Source organism: Cuculus canorus, chromosome 26 (genome assembly GCF_017976375.1).
Source record: "Cuculus canorus isolate bCucCan1 chromosome 26, bCucCan1.pri, whole genome shotgun sequence".
Lineage (NCBI taxonomy): Eukaryota > Metazoa > Chordata > Aves > Cuculiformes > Cuculidae > Cuculus > Cuculus canorus.
The window spans coordinates 589,767-606,069 of record NC_071426.1 but is presented as its reverse complement, the minus strand read 5'-3'; the positions used below and the strand labels follow the sequence as shown (position 1 = coordinate 606,069).

At 49.1% G+C, this 16,303-nt stretch overlaps 1 protein-coding gene across 1 annotated transcript; it reads left to right on the top strand.

The window, feature by feature from the left end:
- The first annotated feature begins 1,153 nt into the window (after positions 1-1,153).
- Positions 1,154-10,975, top strand: ATP6V1B2 (ATPase H+ transporting V1 subunit B2). The gene is made up of 14 exons (XM_054088878.1): positions 1,154-1,309; positions 4,361-4,416; positions 5,099-5,197; positions 5,816-5,909; positions 6,004-6,081; positions 6,570-6,709; positions 6,840-6,941; positions 7,253-7,350; positions 7,602-7,725; positions 8,135-8,285; positions 8,651-8,733; positions 8,829-8,933; positions 9,083-9,212; positions 9,335-10,975. Exons 1-14 carry the CDS (start codon positions 1,210-1,212, stop codon positions 9,475-9,477), a joined length of 1,503 nt encoding a protein of 500 aa, XP_053944853.1. The 5' UTR covers positions 1,154-1,209; the 3' UTR covers positions 9,478-10,975.
- Positions 10,976-16,303: the final 5,328 nt, after the last annotated feature.

Here is a 16,303-nt window from a genome sequence, read left to right as displayed (position 1 = left end):
TTTGCTGCCTCTCTGGCTATGCACAGAATTGCCAACAGCTCTTTGAAAACATGTTCATCTGAGATATTTCTAGGTTTGATGTAGAAGAAAATAGAATATTGGTTTAGAACATCAAATAATTCTATCTCAGTGCTAAGCCAGGAGGAGAACAAACAGAAACTATTAGAATTTAACTTGTGTGAAGAGACAGGTAGCCCATAAGGAAGTGGAAAGTTGACAGATGAATGGCTTAACTGTTTACAAATAACCCACTGTCTTTTTTCATTATATTAAAGGTTTAGGGGATAAAGCAGCTCTTACTCTGTCCTTTACACAGCTGCACCAGTCAGCCTTTGCTGTATGAGTATGCGGCATCAGTGCAAACAGGGTGTTTCCACCGACAGCCCTGTCTCCTTGCCAGGTTTGTACTTGGTTTCTTATCTCCCATCTCCCCAAAGCAGCTGCTGCTGCACTCTTAGACCAAAGCACTGTTTTAGATGAAGCATGGCTGAGCCATAAGGGCACACGTGGAGTTCATGAGACCCCAAACCCCACCACCAGAGCCCTGCTGAGCTGGGGCAGTGAGGCAGAGAGGGTCCAGCTGCCCCTCGCACTCCTGGCCTGGGGCGGGGGCTGGCTGCACCTGGGTTGCTGGGGTGGGACACTGAGGCTCTTCTTTGCTCTTTCAGTGGAACTGCTCCTTTTTCTGTCTTGTCAGCCATTTAACCCTGCTGTCAGTTCAGTAATTGGCTTCCTTCCTCCTTTCCTTCTTTCCTCTCTTCCCACTTCTTCCTTTTTCTATTTTTCTCTTTTCCGTTCCTTCTCCTCTTTATTTTACTTTTTTCCCCCCTCTTCCTTCTCCTCCCCCTCCTTCATTCTCTTTCCCTCTCTCTCCCTCCCCCTCTCCTCCTTTCCCTCTCCTCTGTTACCCTTTTCCCTTTCTGTTTCCTTTTGCCGCTCTGGCCCCTCCTGTCCTTGCTTCTCTTTTCCCCATTTCCCTCTTCCTTTTCCCCCTCTCCCCTTTCCTTTCTTTTCCTTTTTCCCTTTGCTCCACTTCCCTCTTTCCCTCTCCCTTTCCCTCTCTCTTTTTTCTTCCCCCCCCTCTCTTCCCCTTTCCCCTCTCCCTTTTCTCCCCCCCCCGCCCCCAGCACCCCGGACAGCTCCGGCACCGCCCCCGCTGTTTCCGTTTCGGCGCGGGGCGGTTCCGGTTCCGGTTCCGCTGAGGCGAAGATGGCGGCGGTGCTGGCGGCGCGGGCGATGCTGAACGGCGCGGGGCCGGCGGAGCAGGCGGCGGCCCTGCTCCGTGATTACCGCTCCCAGCCGCGGCTCAGTGAGTGCGGGGCACCCATCCCAATCCGGATCCTAATCCGAATCTCGGGAGGCGGCAAGCGCGGGGGCGGGCGGGGAGGCCGGTGACAGCGACGATCTGGATCCTGATGCCGATCCTGATCCCCATTCTGATCAGGATTCCAATCCTAATCTGGATCCTGATCCGGATCCTGGGAGGGAGGCCGGCAACAGCGCTGATCTGATTCCTAATCCCTATCCCGATCCTAATTCGGCTTCTGATCTGCATCCCGGCCACTCCTTTGGGCTCTGGGATGCTTGGGGCTGCGGGACGGGGCCCCTTGATGCGAGAGACGGGATGTTAGGAAAGATTTCTTTACCAAAAGAGCAGTTAAGCCCTGGACCAAGCTGCCCACGGCAGTGGTGGAGTCTCTGTCTCTGGAGGTGTTCAAAGAATGTGTAGATGTGGTGCTTTGGGACCTGGTTTAGCAGGGACGGTGAGGTTGGGCTGATGGTTGGACTGCATGAGCTTGGAGGGCTTTTCCAACCTCAGTGATTCTATCATTGTAAAAACTTGGGGTTTAGCAGGAACTGGAAGTTTGTGGGAGGGAGGTGGAGTGGAGTCTATTACTTTAAAGTGAAGTTGAGAAATCTGATGTAAAAGAGGAAATAAGACAGCCTTGCAGCAAACCCTTTATTGCAAGGTGGTGAGGGAAGGTCGGAGTTGTTTGAAGATTTGTGTTTTCTTGCCCTTTTTTAAAATCTACGTGGCAATGACCTAAGTGACTCAACCTGTACACAGAAGTAGTGTGGAATACGGACAGGGTCATGGTCAGGGAGCTTCTCTGCGGTGGCTTCCTTGAAAATGTCAGTGTGATTTGAAAGTCAAATCCATCATTATGATTCTTGCTCTGCTTTGCTCTGGAGCAGAGGCTTCTGTCAAAGTTGGAGCTAAGGTGACTTTGTATTTGGTTCATCTTTTCCCATGTGGATTTTGGCTTTTGCCCAAGCTGACATTGCTTGCAAGCTGGGTATGAAAAACATTGCAGTTGCTTTTGGTTTGCCATAGAACCTCAGTGGGAACAAGAGTTGCGAGTCAGCCGGGAGCTGCTTCCAAGGGGAATCAGTGCTTACTGATGTCTAGGAAGTGTTTTCTCATGGACTAAGGCAAGGAGTGTTAGCCCTTTCCGACTGACCAAGAAGGAAGTGCTCATGAGGCAGTCATGGGATTAAATGCTTCACTCAAGATAATGTTTTCCGCTTCTTGCTGCAAATGCTTGTGGTCTGAGCCGAGTCCTCCTCACAGTATGATGTCAGGGTGATTCTTCATGCCAGGAGCCGGCCAACTTCTGCTTTTAATTAAGACAGTGACACGTGTCATGTCTTGGGGTGTTCAGCAGGATTTTGGCAATAGTTAAAACTGAGAAATAGGAAGTCACAGTCTTAGATGCTCTCCCGCATCCAGTGACCATCAAACCTTATCTAACACAGTTTCAATTACTGCTTTTTAAGAGATTACACTGCAGTTCAGGCTGTTTGCTCAGGTGTCAGTGCCGCACTGCTGACCGCCCAGACAATGCAGGGTTAACTGTGCCAGACTGGAGTGGCCAAGGCAGGTGATTCGCTGTGGCCTGGTGCTGGTGGAATTGGTGATCTTTCCTAGCAACTTCGTAGCGTGACCAGATGTGCTGTGTGCCTTCTGCTCTGCAAATGGCTCAAATTGCTCATTTTTCCATGCTTAACAGTCACTGTCTTGGCTGGTGCTCCTTGTGACCCTGATTAAGCTTTGACTCAGTGTTACCTTTACCAGTCTGGAGAAGAGAAGGCTCTGGGGAGACTTTAGAGCAGCTTCCAGTACTGAAAGGGGCTCCAGGAAAGCTGGGGAGGGGCTCTTGATCAGGGAGGGCAGGAATAGGATAAGGGTGAATGGTTTTCAGCTTCAAGAGGGGAGATTGAGATGAGATCTTAGGCAGAAATGTTTTGCTGTGAGGGTGGGGAGGCCCTGGCCCAGGTTTCCCAGAGCAGTGGTGGCTGCCCCATCCTTGGCGGGGTTCAAGGCCAGGTTGGATGGGGCTTGGAGCCCCTGATCCAGTGGAAGGTGTCCCTGCCCATGGCAGGGGGTGGGACTGGGTGGACTTTGAGGTCCCTTCTGACCCAAACCATTCTGTTATTCTATGATCAAGTGATGCCCTTTAACTGGGACACCGTTGTGTCCTTAGAACAGCACAGGAGGGTGCACTGCAAGTTCACAGTGTTTCTACTGAGCTGATAATGACTCCTGGGCACATGATACCTCAAAGTTGTGTGCAGTGTGAACACTTGAGCTGCTAATGTGTAAGACATGAGCTGTCTGGCTGTGGCCATCTATCCGCTGTCAGTCCTTAAGCCGGGATCACCCAGGAGTAGGAGTTTGCCCAAAGTGAAATTCAGCCTTTTATATAGCATCAGCCTTTTCCAGGCAGGCAGGAAAGGAGCTATAAAATTTCCTCTTAGAAGTGTGCCAAACCCACACCTTGCTGCAGGAGCTCTGCCCATCAGCTTTTGAGCAGAGGTCTGCTTTGCCAAGTCCAGGCTTTCCCATGGGCGGTTCCAACATCGTGGAGTGGGAGGCTTGTGTGGTTAAAGAAACAAAAGCCTTGAAGCTGAGTACTGGTATGAAGGTCTTCCTACCAATTGTTGGACACAAATAGCAAACAACTGTGATTTCTGCTTTACCATGGATTATAGATGATGTTGTCTTATTTTTTAAACATCTTGCATCTGTATTTTTCTTAATTTACAATGACAGCTTTATGTTGTGTTGATGTTTCTGGCGGCATTCATGTTATCCCCAGGTAGAGGCTCACATCAATAAATCCTATGGCAGACAAGAAAACAGTGATGTTACCCATCTTGACGTGACCTTGGGAGCATTGAAGTAGCTGGCAACACAATCCAGTACCTAATCCTTCCTGTAGGGTTCATAATAAACAGAAAGCTGAGCACAGAATCTGCAAACCAGAGACTGGTGGTAGGAATGAAACTCTGAAAGGTTGATGCAGTATATTCCTGATGGCCTGGGGAAGTACCTGACTTGTCATTTGCTTTCTTTCAGCTTACAGAACAGTATCAGGTGTGAATGGTCCCCTGGTTATCTTGGATCAAGTAAAGGTAAAGATTCATTTTCTGAATGAGTGAAGCTTCTTGAGGGAGAGTTTACAGGGAAAGCTGTGACTGGTTAAATAGTTGTGAAATTCATGGGGTCAATTTTAATGCAAGATAAATGAGAATACAGGAATTGCTGTGAAGCTTGGAGTTGTCCATGTCCTGGAAGAAAGGGAGAGTAGTTGAGACTGTTGGGAGAAAGCGAGGAAACGCTGCTTCAGTTTTACCAAAACCCCCAAATGTTGTCTAAACTTCTAGAAATGTAGATATTCACTGTGTTCTTGACCTGTTTGTTACCAAAGCAGAAGCTCTGTCTAAGAGAGGACTGTATACAGTGTGGGTTTGTTTTCACATTTCACGGGAGGTACTGTTGAAGGCAACAGCTGATGCCATGTACTGGCAAAATCCAGCTTGTTCTCATTGTCAAAAACGGCACTGGGGCTTTGTGTTGGTGTGTCAGGATTACTGGGGGTTTTCCTGCTGCCTGCAACTCTGAGTAAATGTTGTTTAGTCCCTGTAAAACACTTTTTTTAATTGCCTTAGGATGAATTTTGTTCTGATGTTAAAATTATACTTTAAATAAATGAGTAGTTGCTAAGCTTGAGCTTGCTCAAAATGGGTGATGTTGACTTTGTGGCTGTTCTTTGGGATGGTAATATTTTCCATCTCCTTTCCTGCCAATTCTCAGTTCCCCAGGTACGCTGAGATTGTCCACTTGACTCTTCCCGATGGCACAAGAAGAAGCGGGCAGGTTCTGGAAGTCAGCGGCTCCAAAGCTGTGGTTCAGGTATGATCGTAGCCAGGAGTGTCTCTTGTTGCAACAAAGAAATGTTGTACTAAGCAGCATGTGCCATGTCCAACCTGCTCTGTGATAGGTTCCTTTGGTACTGTAAATGAAAAATCACCTACTTATTCTGCGTGCCAGAGGCACAAATAACTTTAGAAGATGGAAAACTGGAGTACAGTGCATTTATTTGCATCCCCTATGGATGTCTTTGCTGCTGGATTAAAGGCATTGAAGTGTAATTGTGCTGTATTAGATTTGAGATCAGGGCCTGCGCTCTGTGGCTGCAGGTATTTCTTCCAAGCAGCTCTTTCTTGTTAATATTAATTCTCCTTATCTGAAGAACTTTACCCTGTTGGCAAAGGGAGATACTTGAGATCAAAGGGAAGGCACCGGGTTTGTTGGTTGCTGCTGATACACTTCATGAATTCTGTTTAAAGTGGGTTTTGATGTTTTGTGTGAGCGAGCTGCTCTTAAAACCCTTTGACTGCCGTGCTTTTCTGCCCTGTGGCTGCTGGAGTTTTCAAGCTGTGAAGCAGCGTTCTCATGTGTGGTTTTGTAAAGCACAATACTGACTCCTTTCTCACATGGGTTTCTTTTTTTCTTCTGTTATATTCACAGGTATTTGAAGGAACTTCAGGTATCGATGCCAAGAAAACCTCTTGTGAGTTCACTGGGGATATTCTCCGCACCCCTGTCTCCGAGGATATGCTTGGTGAGTGCTTGCATCTGCTTTGAAGAATGGACAGAATTATCCCAGCTGATTTTCACAGCTGCTTACATTTGGGTTTTATTGTTGTTCCTTGCAGGCAGAGTATTTAATGGATCGGGAAAACCCATTGACAGAGGCCCCATTGTTTTGGCTGAAGATTTCCTTGACATAATGGGTGCGTTCTTAATCCATTTCTGGGAGAGATTTAGAAACGAATCTGGTTCTTAATTCTGAATGTTACATGGATTTGGTTTTGAACATAGGATATAACGGTTAGGGAGTGCTTAATCTTATTTTTAAGTACATGTGTAGCATCAAACCCAAATCAGGATGATAAGATAGCAGAAAATAACTGCTTTCAGTTATATACTTGGAAGCCGTTCTTGGAAATATTTGTAACTATCTTAATGATACAGCCTGCAAAGATAAAAAGCAAATAGCCTGGTGGGCTTTTCTTGAGAGCACCATTTACATGAATGAAGAATGCCAGAGTCTTCGGATCTACCTAAGGGTCGGGTTTGACCAGATGCATCTAAAGATTCGTAGGCCTTGAGGTGGAGTTGCACTTTTGACAGGAGCCTTGGATCTGTGCTAAGGGTCAGTGGTAGCTTGATTGAGCTTCAAACGTGTACATGCAATAACATGCTCTTAAAAATACAACAGGTCAGCCAATCAATCCCCAGTGTCGAATCTATCCAGAAGAAATGATTCAGACCGGCATTTCTGCTATTGACGGTATGAACAGTATCGCCAGAGGGCAGAAAATCCCCATCTTCTCAGCTGCTGGCTTGCCCCACAATGAGGTGAGTACTCGGAGCTGCTCTCTAAGCGGTGACTGGTGTTTTACTGGGGTTTACGAAGTAAAGCAAATTAAAGCTTGGTCTGTGTAATAACATCAAATAGACAGATGGACTGAAACATTTTGTTCCCTAGATCGCAGCTCAGATATGTCGCCAAGCTGGCTTGGTGAAGAAATCCAAAGATGTGATGGACTACAGTGAAGAAAACTTTGCCATCGTGTTTGCTGCTATGGGTGTAAGTCAGTTGGAGGAGAATGATAGTTGAGTAATAATTAAGACAATGCTGAGAATAGCCGAAAGTTACTTTTTTAAGTATTCCAAGTCGATATTACGTATATAACAGTGCTAAATTGGCTGGCTGAGATCCCAGATGGGCAGAAGTACTGTGACAAAGTGCATCCGATCAGGATAAAGTATCTTAAACTCAGTCTCTAGCCTAGGACTCTAGAAATAACTCATTCAGTTGAACACCCCTTGTGGTAGCTTTGCTTATGGGTTATTGAGGTGCTTATGGTCTGGAATTGATGCATTAATACTGTGACTTAGGTGAACATGGAAACTGCTCGCTTCTTCAAATCTGACTTTGAGGAAAATGGGTCCATGGACAATGTGTGTCTGTTCCTGAATTTGGCCAATGATCCAACGTAAGTAGTTACGCTGTATTGGTTGGGAAAAGGCAGGGGAGAACAACTAAAGTGGAAGCTGAAGCTGCACCGATGTCACTTAGATTGATGTTTTGCAGCAGATTTGGATGTGAAATGCTGGCACTGCTGGATACAAAATGTTGGTGCACCTAACAGATGTTCAGAGGGTTTCAAAACATTGGTAACTTCAAACTGTTACCTTGCAGCCTTAAAGCAGCTGTCGTAAATAATGCCATACGGTTCTGTTTCAGCATTGAGCGCATTATCACACCTCGTCTGGCTCTAACAACAGCAGAGTTCCTGGCATATCAGTGTGAGAAGCACGTGCTGGTCATTCTGACAGACATGAGCTCCTATGCTGAAGCTCTGCGAGAGGTACGTGTTTGTTCACTCGCGTGCTGGGCTTGTAGGATAAAGAGAGAATGGAAACTCCTGCTCAAGCCGTTACAATTAGCATTCACTATGATGTTCTTAAATAGCCAGTGAGGCTTTTATCTTTTAATTGTCTAGGATTATGGTCAGCAGCCAAACAGCTCTTGCTTCTGTGATAGCTCAACTTACCTGACTGTTGGCATTCCACAGGTTGATATCATACCTTTGGATTTGCCTTAGCATCTTCTCTTGCTGTACCTGGTTATGGTGACAAAATTCTCTAACCGGGGTTTGTGTGTCTGTGTTTTGTTATCACCTGCCATAAGCGGTACTTTTTAGGTTTAATGAAGGGAGAGAGTAGCTCTGTGGGAGGGATCTGATGTCTTGGAAACGTGTTTCTGGATTGCCGCAGGTGTCTGCAGCCAGAGAGGAGGTGCCTGGCCGTCGTGGCTTCCCGGGTTACATGTACACCGACTTGGCTACCATATATGAGCGCGCTGGGCGTGTGGAAGGCAGAAATGGTTCCATTACTCAGATTCCTATTCTTACCATGCCAAATGATGGTGAGTTATTTTCAAGTGGTTTTAATAAATAGCACTTCAGAGAGCTCCTTTGGAGCAAGCTGTCTTGTTTTGGACACAGCAACATAGGAGATCCTGTGGCTTTTAGGCTTCCATTTGAATATTGCACTTCTTGGCTGCCTTCTCTGTCTGTATGGCTTCTAGAAATGCATTTCAGACTTCAGGACTGTTCTCCAGCCCTCTGTCAAGAGTGTTTACAGTGCTAATCCTTGTGTAAGAGCACTTCGTGATATAGGGAGGGTAATAACTGATGAACTTCAGAAGTGGTTTACTGTAAAAAGCTGCCACATCAGAGCTAGAATAGATTTCAAAGTTCTGAAAACTGTCTAACCATTTTTTCCCCACAGATATTACTCACCCTATCCCTGACTTGACTGGATACATCACTGAGGGACAAATCTATGTGGACAGGCAGCTGCATAACAGACAGGTGTGTGCCACACTGGTTGGAACGTATCTGAGGTGTTATATCTGTTATTTTTGAAATGTTAATATTGAAATTCCTTGATGTCTCTCTTCCTGCAGGTTTACCCTCCTATTAATGTCTTGCCCTCCTTGTCTCGACTGATGAAATCGGCTATTGGAGAAGGGATGACCAGAAAGGATCATGCAGATGTGTCCAACCAACTGGTATGTACAAAAGCAGTGGTGTATTTCAAATCTACCCCTTGCTAACGGCCTCTGAAGGGCACAGCTGCAATCCAGAGCACTCCTGGCGCTGCTTTAAATTGTTGTGTGGGTGATCAAAGTAAAAGCACTTCTGTTTCTGTCCCTTTCAGTATGCCTGCTACGCTATCGGAAAGGACGTGCAGGCTATGAAGGCTGTAGTTGGCGAGGAAGCTCTTACCTCGGATGATCTTCTTTATTTGGAGTTCCTGCAGAAGTTTGAGAAGAACTTCATTGCTCAGGGTAGGCGATTATTCCACAAACGTCACAGCATGCGTTAACACCTTGAAGGTCTTGCTCTCTGCTCTGCCTGCTGGCCATACGCTTTCCTGCCCCCTATTTCACTCTGTGGTTGCTTCCTGCAGGTCCTTACGAAAATCGCACTGTTTACGAGACCTTGGACATCGGATGGCAGCTTTTGCGAATCTTCCCCAAGGAGATGCTGAAGAGAATTCCTCAGTCAACGCTGGCCGAGTTCTATCCTCGGGATTCCACAGCCAAACACTAGCCACAGCTTCCTAGAACTCCTTGCTCTGTGAAATGCTGTTTGTTTTCTTTTTTTTTCATGTGTTGGTGTTTACTTGTCGCCCTTACAGTTAAAACCGAGAGTAGGTGACAGTTGTGCCAGTGTTCCAATGTGCACTGCTACCAGTTTTTAAAATATCCCTTCTTCCAAAGCCTGGATCTTCAGGAAACTTTTTAGGCCAGCTCTTACAAATGTGCAATAGCTTTCCCCAAGCGTGAGTTGTTTTTGAACTGGACCTTTTGTAGGCATTTCAAGGGAGTGTGAGGATTACCAGCCATTGCAAATCCTTACTTGTAAACCAGGAACACGTGGTTTAGAAAACATGAAAGAGCAAACGTGACTTCCTTTGTGCAAAGCATCTGCTCGCGCTGATGACGCGGTTGCTGTGCTGCTGGTAGAACAGATGGCTCTGCTGTCCTGCTGGGGTGCCTGAAGCCCAGGCTAATGCGGGAAGCGTGGTGCATGACAAGTACCTTTCTGAAAGTGCAAGTCACTGATTTTTGACTAGAGATTCCGATTCCTGAAGGTGTGCATGATCTGAGGACACCAGTAAGGCACCCCAGGTGTTTTTTCCACCTTTTCAGAGGTCACAGGCCAGTGGATTGCTACCTGATAAGGCTTAGTTACTGAATTCAAGGTTTTAAGTTGAGGTTTGCAGAGTAAATTTTCTACTTACCTTATTTTTCCTTTGAATTCTGGAAATGCCAGGGACACAAACCAGCAGCTAAAGCATTCCGAGATCGGTGGTGTTCCAGTGGGCATAACTGTCAGGAATTCGAGGCTTTGTGCTGCTGATGAAGAGGATGATGCGAGGTATTTGAAACCTCTTCCAGCTGACAGGGTTGTGCTGGTGGGAGGTTGGCATTTCAAGTGTGTCTGAACAAAAGGATGCAGCGGGAGAAAGCAAGGAAGGTGCATGAATGGGTATTTTGAATTCTGTTACAGCGCAATCTCCGGGTGGCACTGGGTCCTGAGCCATGTTTGGAGCTGTTGTGGTTTGCACTCCAGGCACAGATTTAGCAACCAGGAGAGCTCAACATTCCCGAACACTGCAAACTTGGTTACTTGATTCTGTGTTGATTTTGCCAAATGGGTTCAGATGAGGCTCTGAGCCCAGTGCTGGCAGGCTTTCTCACTTTCTTCCCAGGCTTAATGTAGTCTAAGCTCTGGTCTCGCTAACCAAAGCATGTTGCACCTCTCTGAACGCCCTCGGTGCTTGTCTGGGAAGGTGCTAACGTGATGCGAATGGCAGTGTACTAATTCCAGCTTTCCCTGACGTCTCCTCTGTGCAGTTCTCTCTCTAGTTTGTTCAGTGTTCTCTGTAACTTGAGCGGAATAGCAACTTCATCCGGTGCATTCCACCCTAAAGCTGTGTCAAGTCTATTTTTCTGGAGGTGGGGATGGGCAGTTGGAAGTGTTGGCACGAGAGTACTTTAATGTAGAGAATATCTAAATAAAATATGGAAGGTGTTAAACAAAACGGAAGCTTTTGCGATTCAGTGGTAAAGAACAACTCCAGAGCTCTCCTGTGCCCTTGGGGATCCTGTTCACCTGCATGGAACTGCTTCATGTGCTGAAAACACTTCTCACTTCCATTTCTGTGTGTGCAGGGAGGGTCGCTTGAGCCATCCCCACATCGTTACTGGTGCTGGTGGGTTTTGTTGATCAGAGAAGTGGTGGCTGCCCCGTCCCTGGAAGTGTTCCAGATTGGATAGCACTTGGAGCCACGTGGTCCAGTGGGGGGTGTCCCTGCCCATGGCAGGGGATGGAACTAGATGGGCTTTGAGGTCCCTTCCAACCCAAACCATTCTTTGATCAGGATTTGGCCTTCAGCTCCAGGACCGAACACTTTGTGCTGCTGGAGTGGGTGGGTGGTGCTGTCGCGGGCGAGGATAACACGATAGCACTGTTTCCACATGGATCTCAGCAAGTAGTTTGCACTGAGGGAGCCTCGGAAATGTTACAAGGCTGCTTCAAAGGGAGCTTAGGCATATATTGACTTTAAATATCCAGTGTGAGCAGCAGCGCGCGGGGCTGAGGGGGGCTGGATGGGTTCTTTCAGGTGTTCCATGCAGACAGTGTGGAGTGTGGCGCTGCTAAAATCCCTGGTGTCAGTGCCTGCCACGTGTGAACTGCAGTGAGGGTTCCCTGCTGGGGTGTGCAGCGAGGCTGGGCAAGGCGAGAGACGGAGAACAGTGTGAAGGGGAGAGCCAGGCTGCTTCCCCATGGACCCCATGGAGCGGAGGTAAACCCAGACACACTTTCCTCTGCTGAACAACATGTGCACATCAAAACTAGTCGCTTCATCACAGCAGAGAGCGCCTTCCTGCTGATTTGGCTGTTCCTCTTTAAAGAGTTGTGCCCTGAGCTGTGCTGACACCTCTCTGCACACCAGGGTTTGTTCAGACTGTGAAAAGCCTGCGGCTGTCTCAGATCCTCTCCTATTAAATGTTGTACTGTGCTTTAATTTGAGCTGTTTCTTGTACAGGAGTACAAGTCTTTGAGGTAGATAAAGGCATTAACTCATTTCTTTAAAACCTCATTTAAAGTCCTGGCTGATCAGTGTGTTTCACCAGGAGGAGACACCGAGTTACAAATCCCACGTCCCCAGCATTAATAATGGATTTGATTGTCCCACAGAGCTTTGAGAGACTTCATTTAATGGGGAGGAAGGAAGATTTAGTATGCTAAAAACTTCTGTGATGGTTTAAAATCGTTTGTCTCAATTTTTTACTCTTTCTACCTATTAACTGCCTTGGTTACAGGGCTCTGACCTAGGGGAGAGCCTGTGGTCAGGGCAGGAGAAGGACTTTATGATGAGGTGCTCAGCAATGCAGGCTTTGAAAACATGAGTAAGAGAAGGAATTCCAAAGTGCAGTGAATTCCTGAAATCCTTTGTCAGATGACAGTTTTAGGGGACAAAGGTTGAACAAGCATTCCTGAGGGTGGGCGAGTGCTGTGGAGCGAGGCATGTGATACCTGCAAGCTCTGCACATGGATAGCATAGCTCCTGGAATGCCCGTGTGTTAGAGCAAAGCAAAAGGAACACTGGGATTATAAGAATATTCAATTAAGCTCTACTAATTCGCAGTTGATGGGGGCAAAGGGGAGAAAAGGAGGTGGACCCATTGCACAGGCAAAGACATTGCTGATAGCCTGGCTCAGTGGGGCCAAACAAAGGTTTGGGATGAATATATAATAGCAAGGTGGCTCTGTCCTGGGATAAAATAGCACACGAGAGCTGTGTGCTCAGCCTGCGTGGCCGGGAGAAGCGGGCTCGGCTCTGGCGAGCGTGGCAACCACGCAGCGGCACTGCAGGAGCGAGCGGAGAGGCGATGGAGCGAGCTGTTGCACGTCAGCTCCTGAAGCAGCCGTGTTGCTGCAGGACAAGGCTGTTTCAGCTCCTGGATCACCTGGAAATAGCTAGTTTTTTTCCCATTAAATACTTAGGCAGCAGTGCAAGAGCTGCTTCAGAAATTATCAGACCCACTGGATGCGGCAGTGCACGCTGCTTTGCTTGCTTGGATGCTGCTGACTGCAAACGTCCTGAGTTTTTGAACGGTGTTTCTGGGCACCAGGGGTTTCTTTGCTTGGCTTTGTAAGGTCCACTGAGAATGTTGTACTTAGAGGCGTAAAACCAACCTCCACTGAGGCTTTGCAGCTCCTCCTAGGGGAAGTTAATTCAGGCTTACTTGCTGTTTCAACCTCTGTGTCCTCTGATTAAATGAGGTGTTCGGATCTAGCAGAGGTTTGGAGCCAAATCCAGCTCTGACCTTGTCCCTCTGTTCCTCGGATGCACGCAGGCAAGCGGCTGCAGTGGCTGTGCTGCCCGTGCCACGCTGCTCCTCGCCAGGCACGCCTGAGCCCGCTCTCCTCCAGCTCTGGAGACTCAGCACGGGGCAGAAATCCCTGTCTTTCCTCCTGGCTCTGCTCCCTGGCTGCTGGAGGCAACGCGCCTGCCAAGGCGGGCAGAGCATCGCTGTCACCCCGCGCGCAGGCAGGTCCCTGGGTTGCAGCAGAGGCTGGAACTGGAAGCTGCCAGGCAGCGAACAGCCTGGCACAGCACCCTGCAAGGGAGGAGTGACAAAAATAGCTTTAGCTCCCGTCAGCCGGAGGCCTGGGGAGCAGGCTGGGGCACGCAGCACGGCTATTTTAGCACGCAGAACATAGCGCTTCACTAGGAAAACGAGGTGGGAAAGCGAAGGGGCACTCGGGGTGGGAGGAAGGGGTGCCCATCTGCGTGGAATCGGGCTGCGAGCCCTCATCGGGCAGCTCCTGGCACGGTGCTTTGTCAGATGCTAAACAAACAGCCCGATATTTCATGGTGTGGAGACAGCAGGTACCGCGTTAAATGGGACGTGCTGATCTCCCAGCTGCTGCCTGAGCGCATTTACACGCTGTTTGCTTTTTTCCCCTTTATTTTTTTAAGTAATGAGGGCTGCCTGGGGGTCTGATCCCCCTTCGCCAACTGATGTCAGCCAGTCAGAGCCCTCCGAGGAGCACACGCCAGCTGTCGGCTCTTTTAGGAAGGCAGGAGAGCAAACATTGGACACGTTCCCCCCAAACCCTGCCCCTTGGGTTTTCGGTTGGACTGGCAGATGTAAGGCAGGGGAGCAGGCTGGTGGGGAGAGCTGCTGCAGGTTATTTGCACATCAAAAGCAGCTTTGCCTCCGACCCTCTCTCACTCTGTGAGTAGAGAGGTGGCTCGGTTTAATTGCTCTTTCAAAGGCAGCCTTGGTCTTGTCTCTGCTGAGATTTTTAGGGCTGACTCTGCTCCCCCCACACCAAATAGCCAGAAACCGGTGCGGTGGCACCGGGGTGTTAAAAGAAGATGCAAATCAGCTTTTCTCTGTCTTGAAGCTTATTTGCATCCGCTGATTAGTTCAACATCTAATTCAAACTCCTTCTGTTTGAGACGGTTGGCACTCGGGCAGCTGGAGCTGAGCTAACGCAAAGCAGAGATGAGGCGGAGAACCCCATAGAATGTCCTGAGTTGCAAAAGACCCACAAGGCCCATAGAGTCCAACTCCTTTCCTGCACAGAACACCCCAACATTCACACTGTGGGGCTGAGGGTGTTGGCATCGTGCTAGTGACCGCAGGGGAGATGCAGGAGCTGCTGCTGGCTCTTCTGTTTTGCCCCCATCACCTGAGCTCTCCATGCCCTTGAGCCGGGATGCTTCCTCAGCCCAGGAGCTCCGGCACACACTGATGCCATCCCACTCCTGTTCAGCCTTTCACAGAGGAAGCATTGGGTACTATAAGGAAATGGCTTTACCCCAGTATTATCAGGTCTTTCTGCTCCTTTCAGGGCAACCGGGACCAGGCTGTCCTGCCTGAGGTTGTCTTCTACTGTTCACGGTGCCTCGGAGTCTCACAGCACCCTAAGGCCAAAGCTGTGCCTCCGCTGGAGCCCTGCTCCTGGCACACAAGAGCCCTGCAAGGCCCAGGTGGTGCCCATCACCTGATTTTGGGGAGGACACAGATGTTTCCTATCGGTTGCTCATTAGGGTTTTGGTGGGAAAGGGAGTGGGACCCTGATTTAATGGGAGAAGCAGCCTAAGGGCTTTAGGGACAAGGTTTTTGCTTCCTAGCACCCTGGGCATTGCCAAGAAGCTCTTCTATGTGCTCTCAGGGATGCTGTCCTTGCTCCTGGACCTGCTCGGACTCCTCCTGCTCAGCCCTGGTAAGTCTCTGCTTTGCTGCAGCATCTGTGATTTGGCTGTGACCCCTTCAGGACAGGGATGTCCCCTGGGATAACGGCCAGCTTGAAGGTCTCCTCTTCACCTCTTCCCTGTCCAGACCCATGGAGAACTCTGGGAAGGGCTTGGCCGAGCTGGCAGCGTCTCGCAGCGGGAGCAGGGGATGGTTGGAGGTGGTCTGTGACAGAAGGGGCTGCTCGCAGAAAGAGCCCTCGCAGGTGGTTTTCTATCTCCTTCCTCCTCAGCAGGTTTCAAAGGCTCTAAAAATAAATTCCCCTCACGCCTCAGGCAGTGTGAGCAAAGCCAAGGTTTCCCTGGAAAGCGTCGGTGGGTGCCGGTGCCCTTGTGGAGGGCAAGGAGCAGCCTGCGCACGGCTTGAGCCCCCTCCCAGCTCCATGGAAACTGCCGGATGGGTCAGGATGAATTATAATGCCTATAATAACCTTCATGAGGCTCATAAAGGCCGAGGGCAACATAATGCACCTGGGTCAGGGCAATCCAGCACAAAGCTGAGGCGAGGATGGATTGGGAGAAGCTCTGAGGAGAAGGGCTTGGTGTGCCGGGGAGGAGAAGCTCAATGTGCACTCACAGCCCAGAAACCAACCGCGTCCTGGGCTGCATCCAGAGCAGTGGGACCAGCAGGGAGGGAGGGGGTTCTGCCCCTCTGCTCAGCTCTGGTGAGATCCTGCATGGAGTCCTGTGTCCAGGTCTGGAGTCCTCAGCACAGGGAGGACGTGGAGCTGTTGGAGTGAGGCCAGAGGAGGCCACGGAGATGATGAGAGGTCTGGAGAACCTCCTGTACAAGGACAGGTTGAGAGAGATGGGGTTGTTCAGTCTGGAGAGGAGAAGGCTCTGGGGAGACATTGGAGTTTCCAGTACCTGAAGGGGCTCTGGGAAAGCTGGGGAGGGGCTCTCATCAGGGAGGGCAGGGACAGGATGAGGGAGATGGAGATGAGATTTTAGGGTGAAATGTTTTGCCGTGAGGGTGGGGAGGCCCTGGCCCAGGTTGCCCAGAGCAGTTGTGGCTGCCCCATCCCTGGAGGGGTTCCAGGCCAGGTTGGATGGGGTTTGGAGCCCCTGATCCAGTGGGAGGTGTCCCTGCCCATG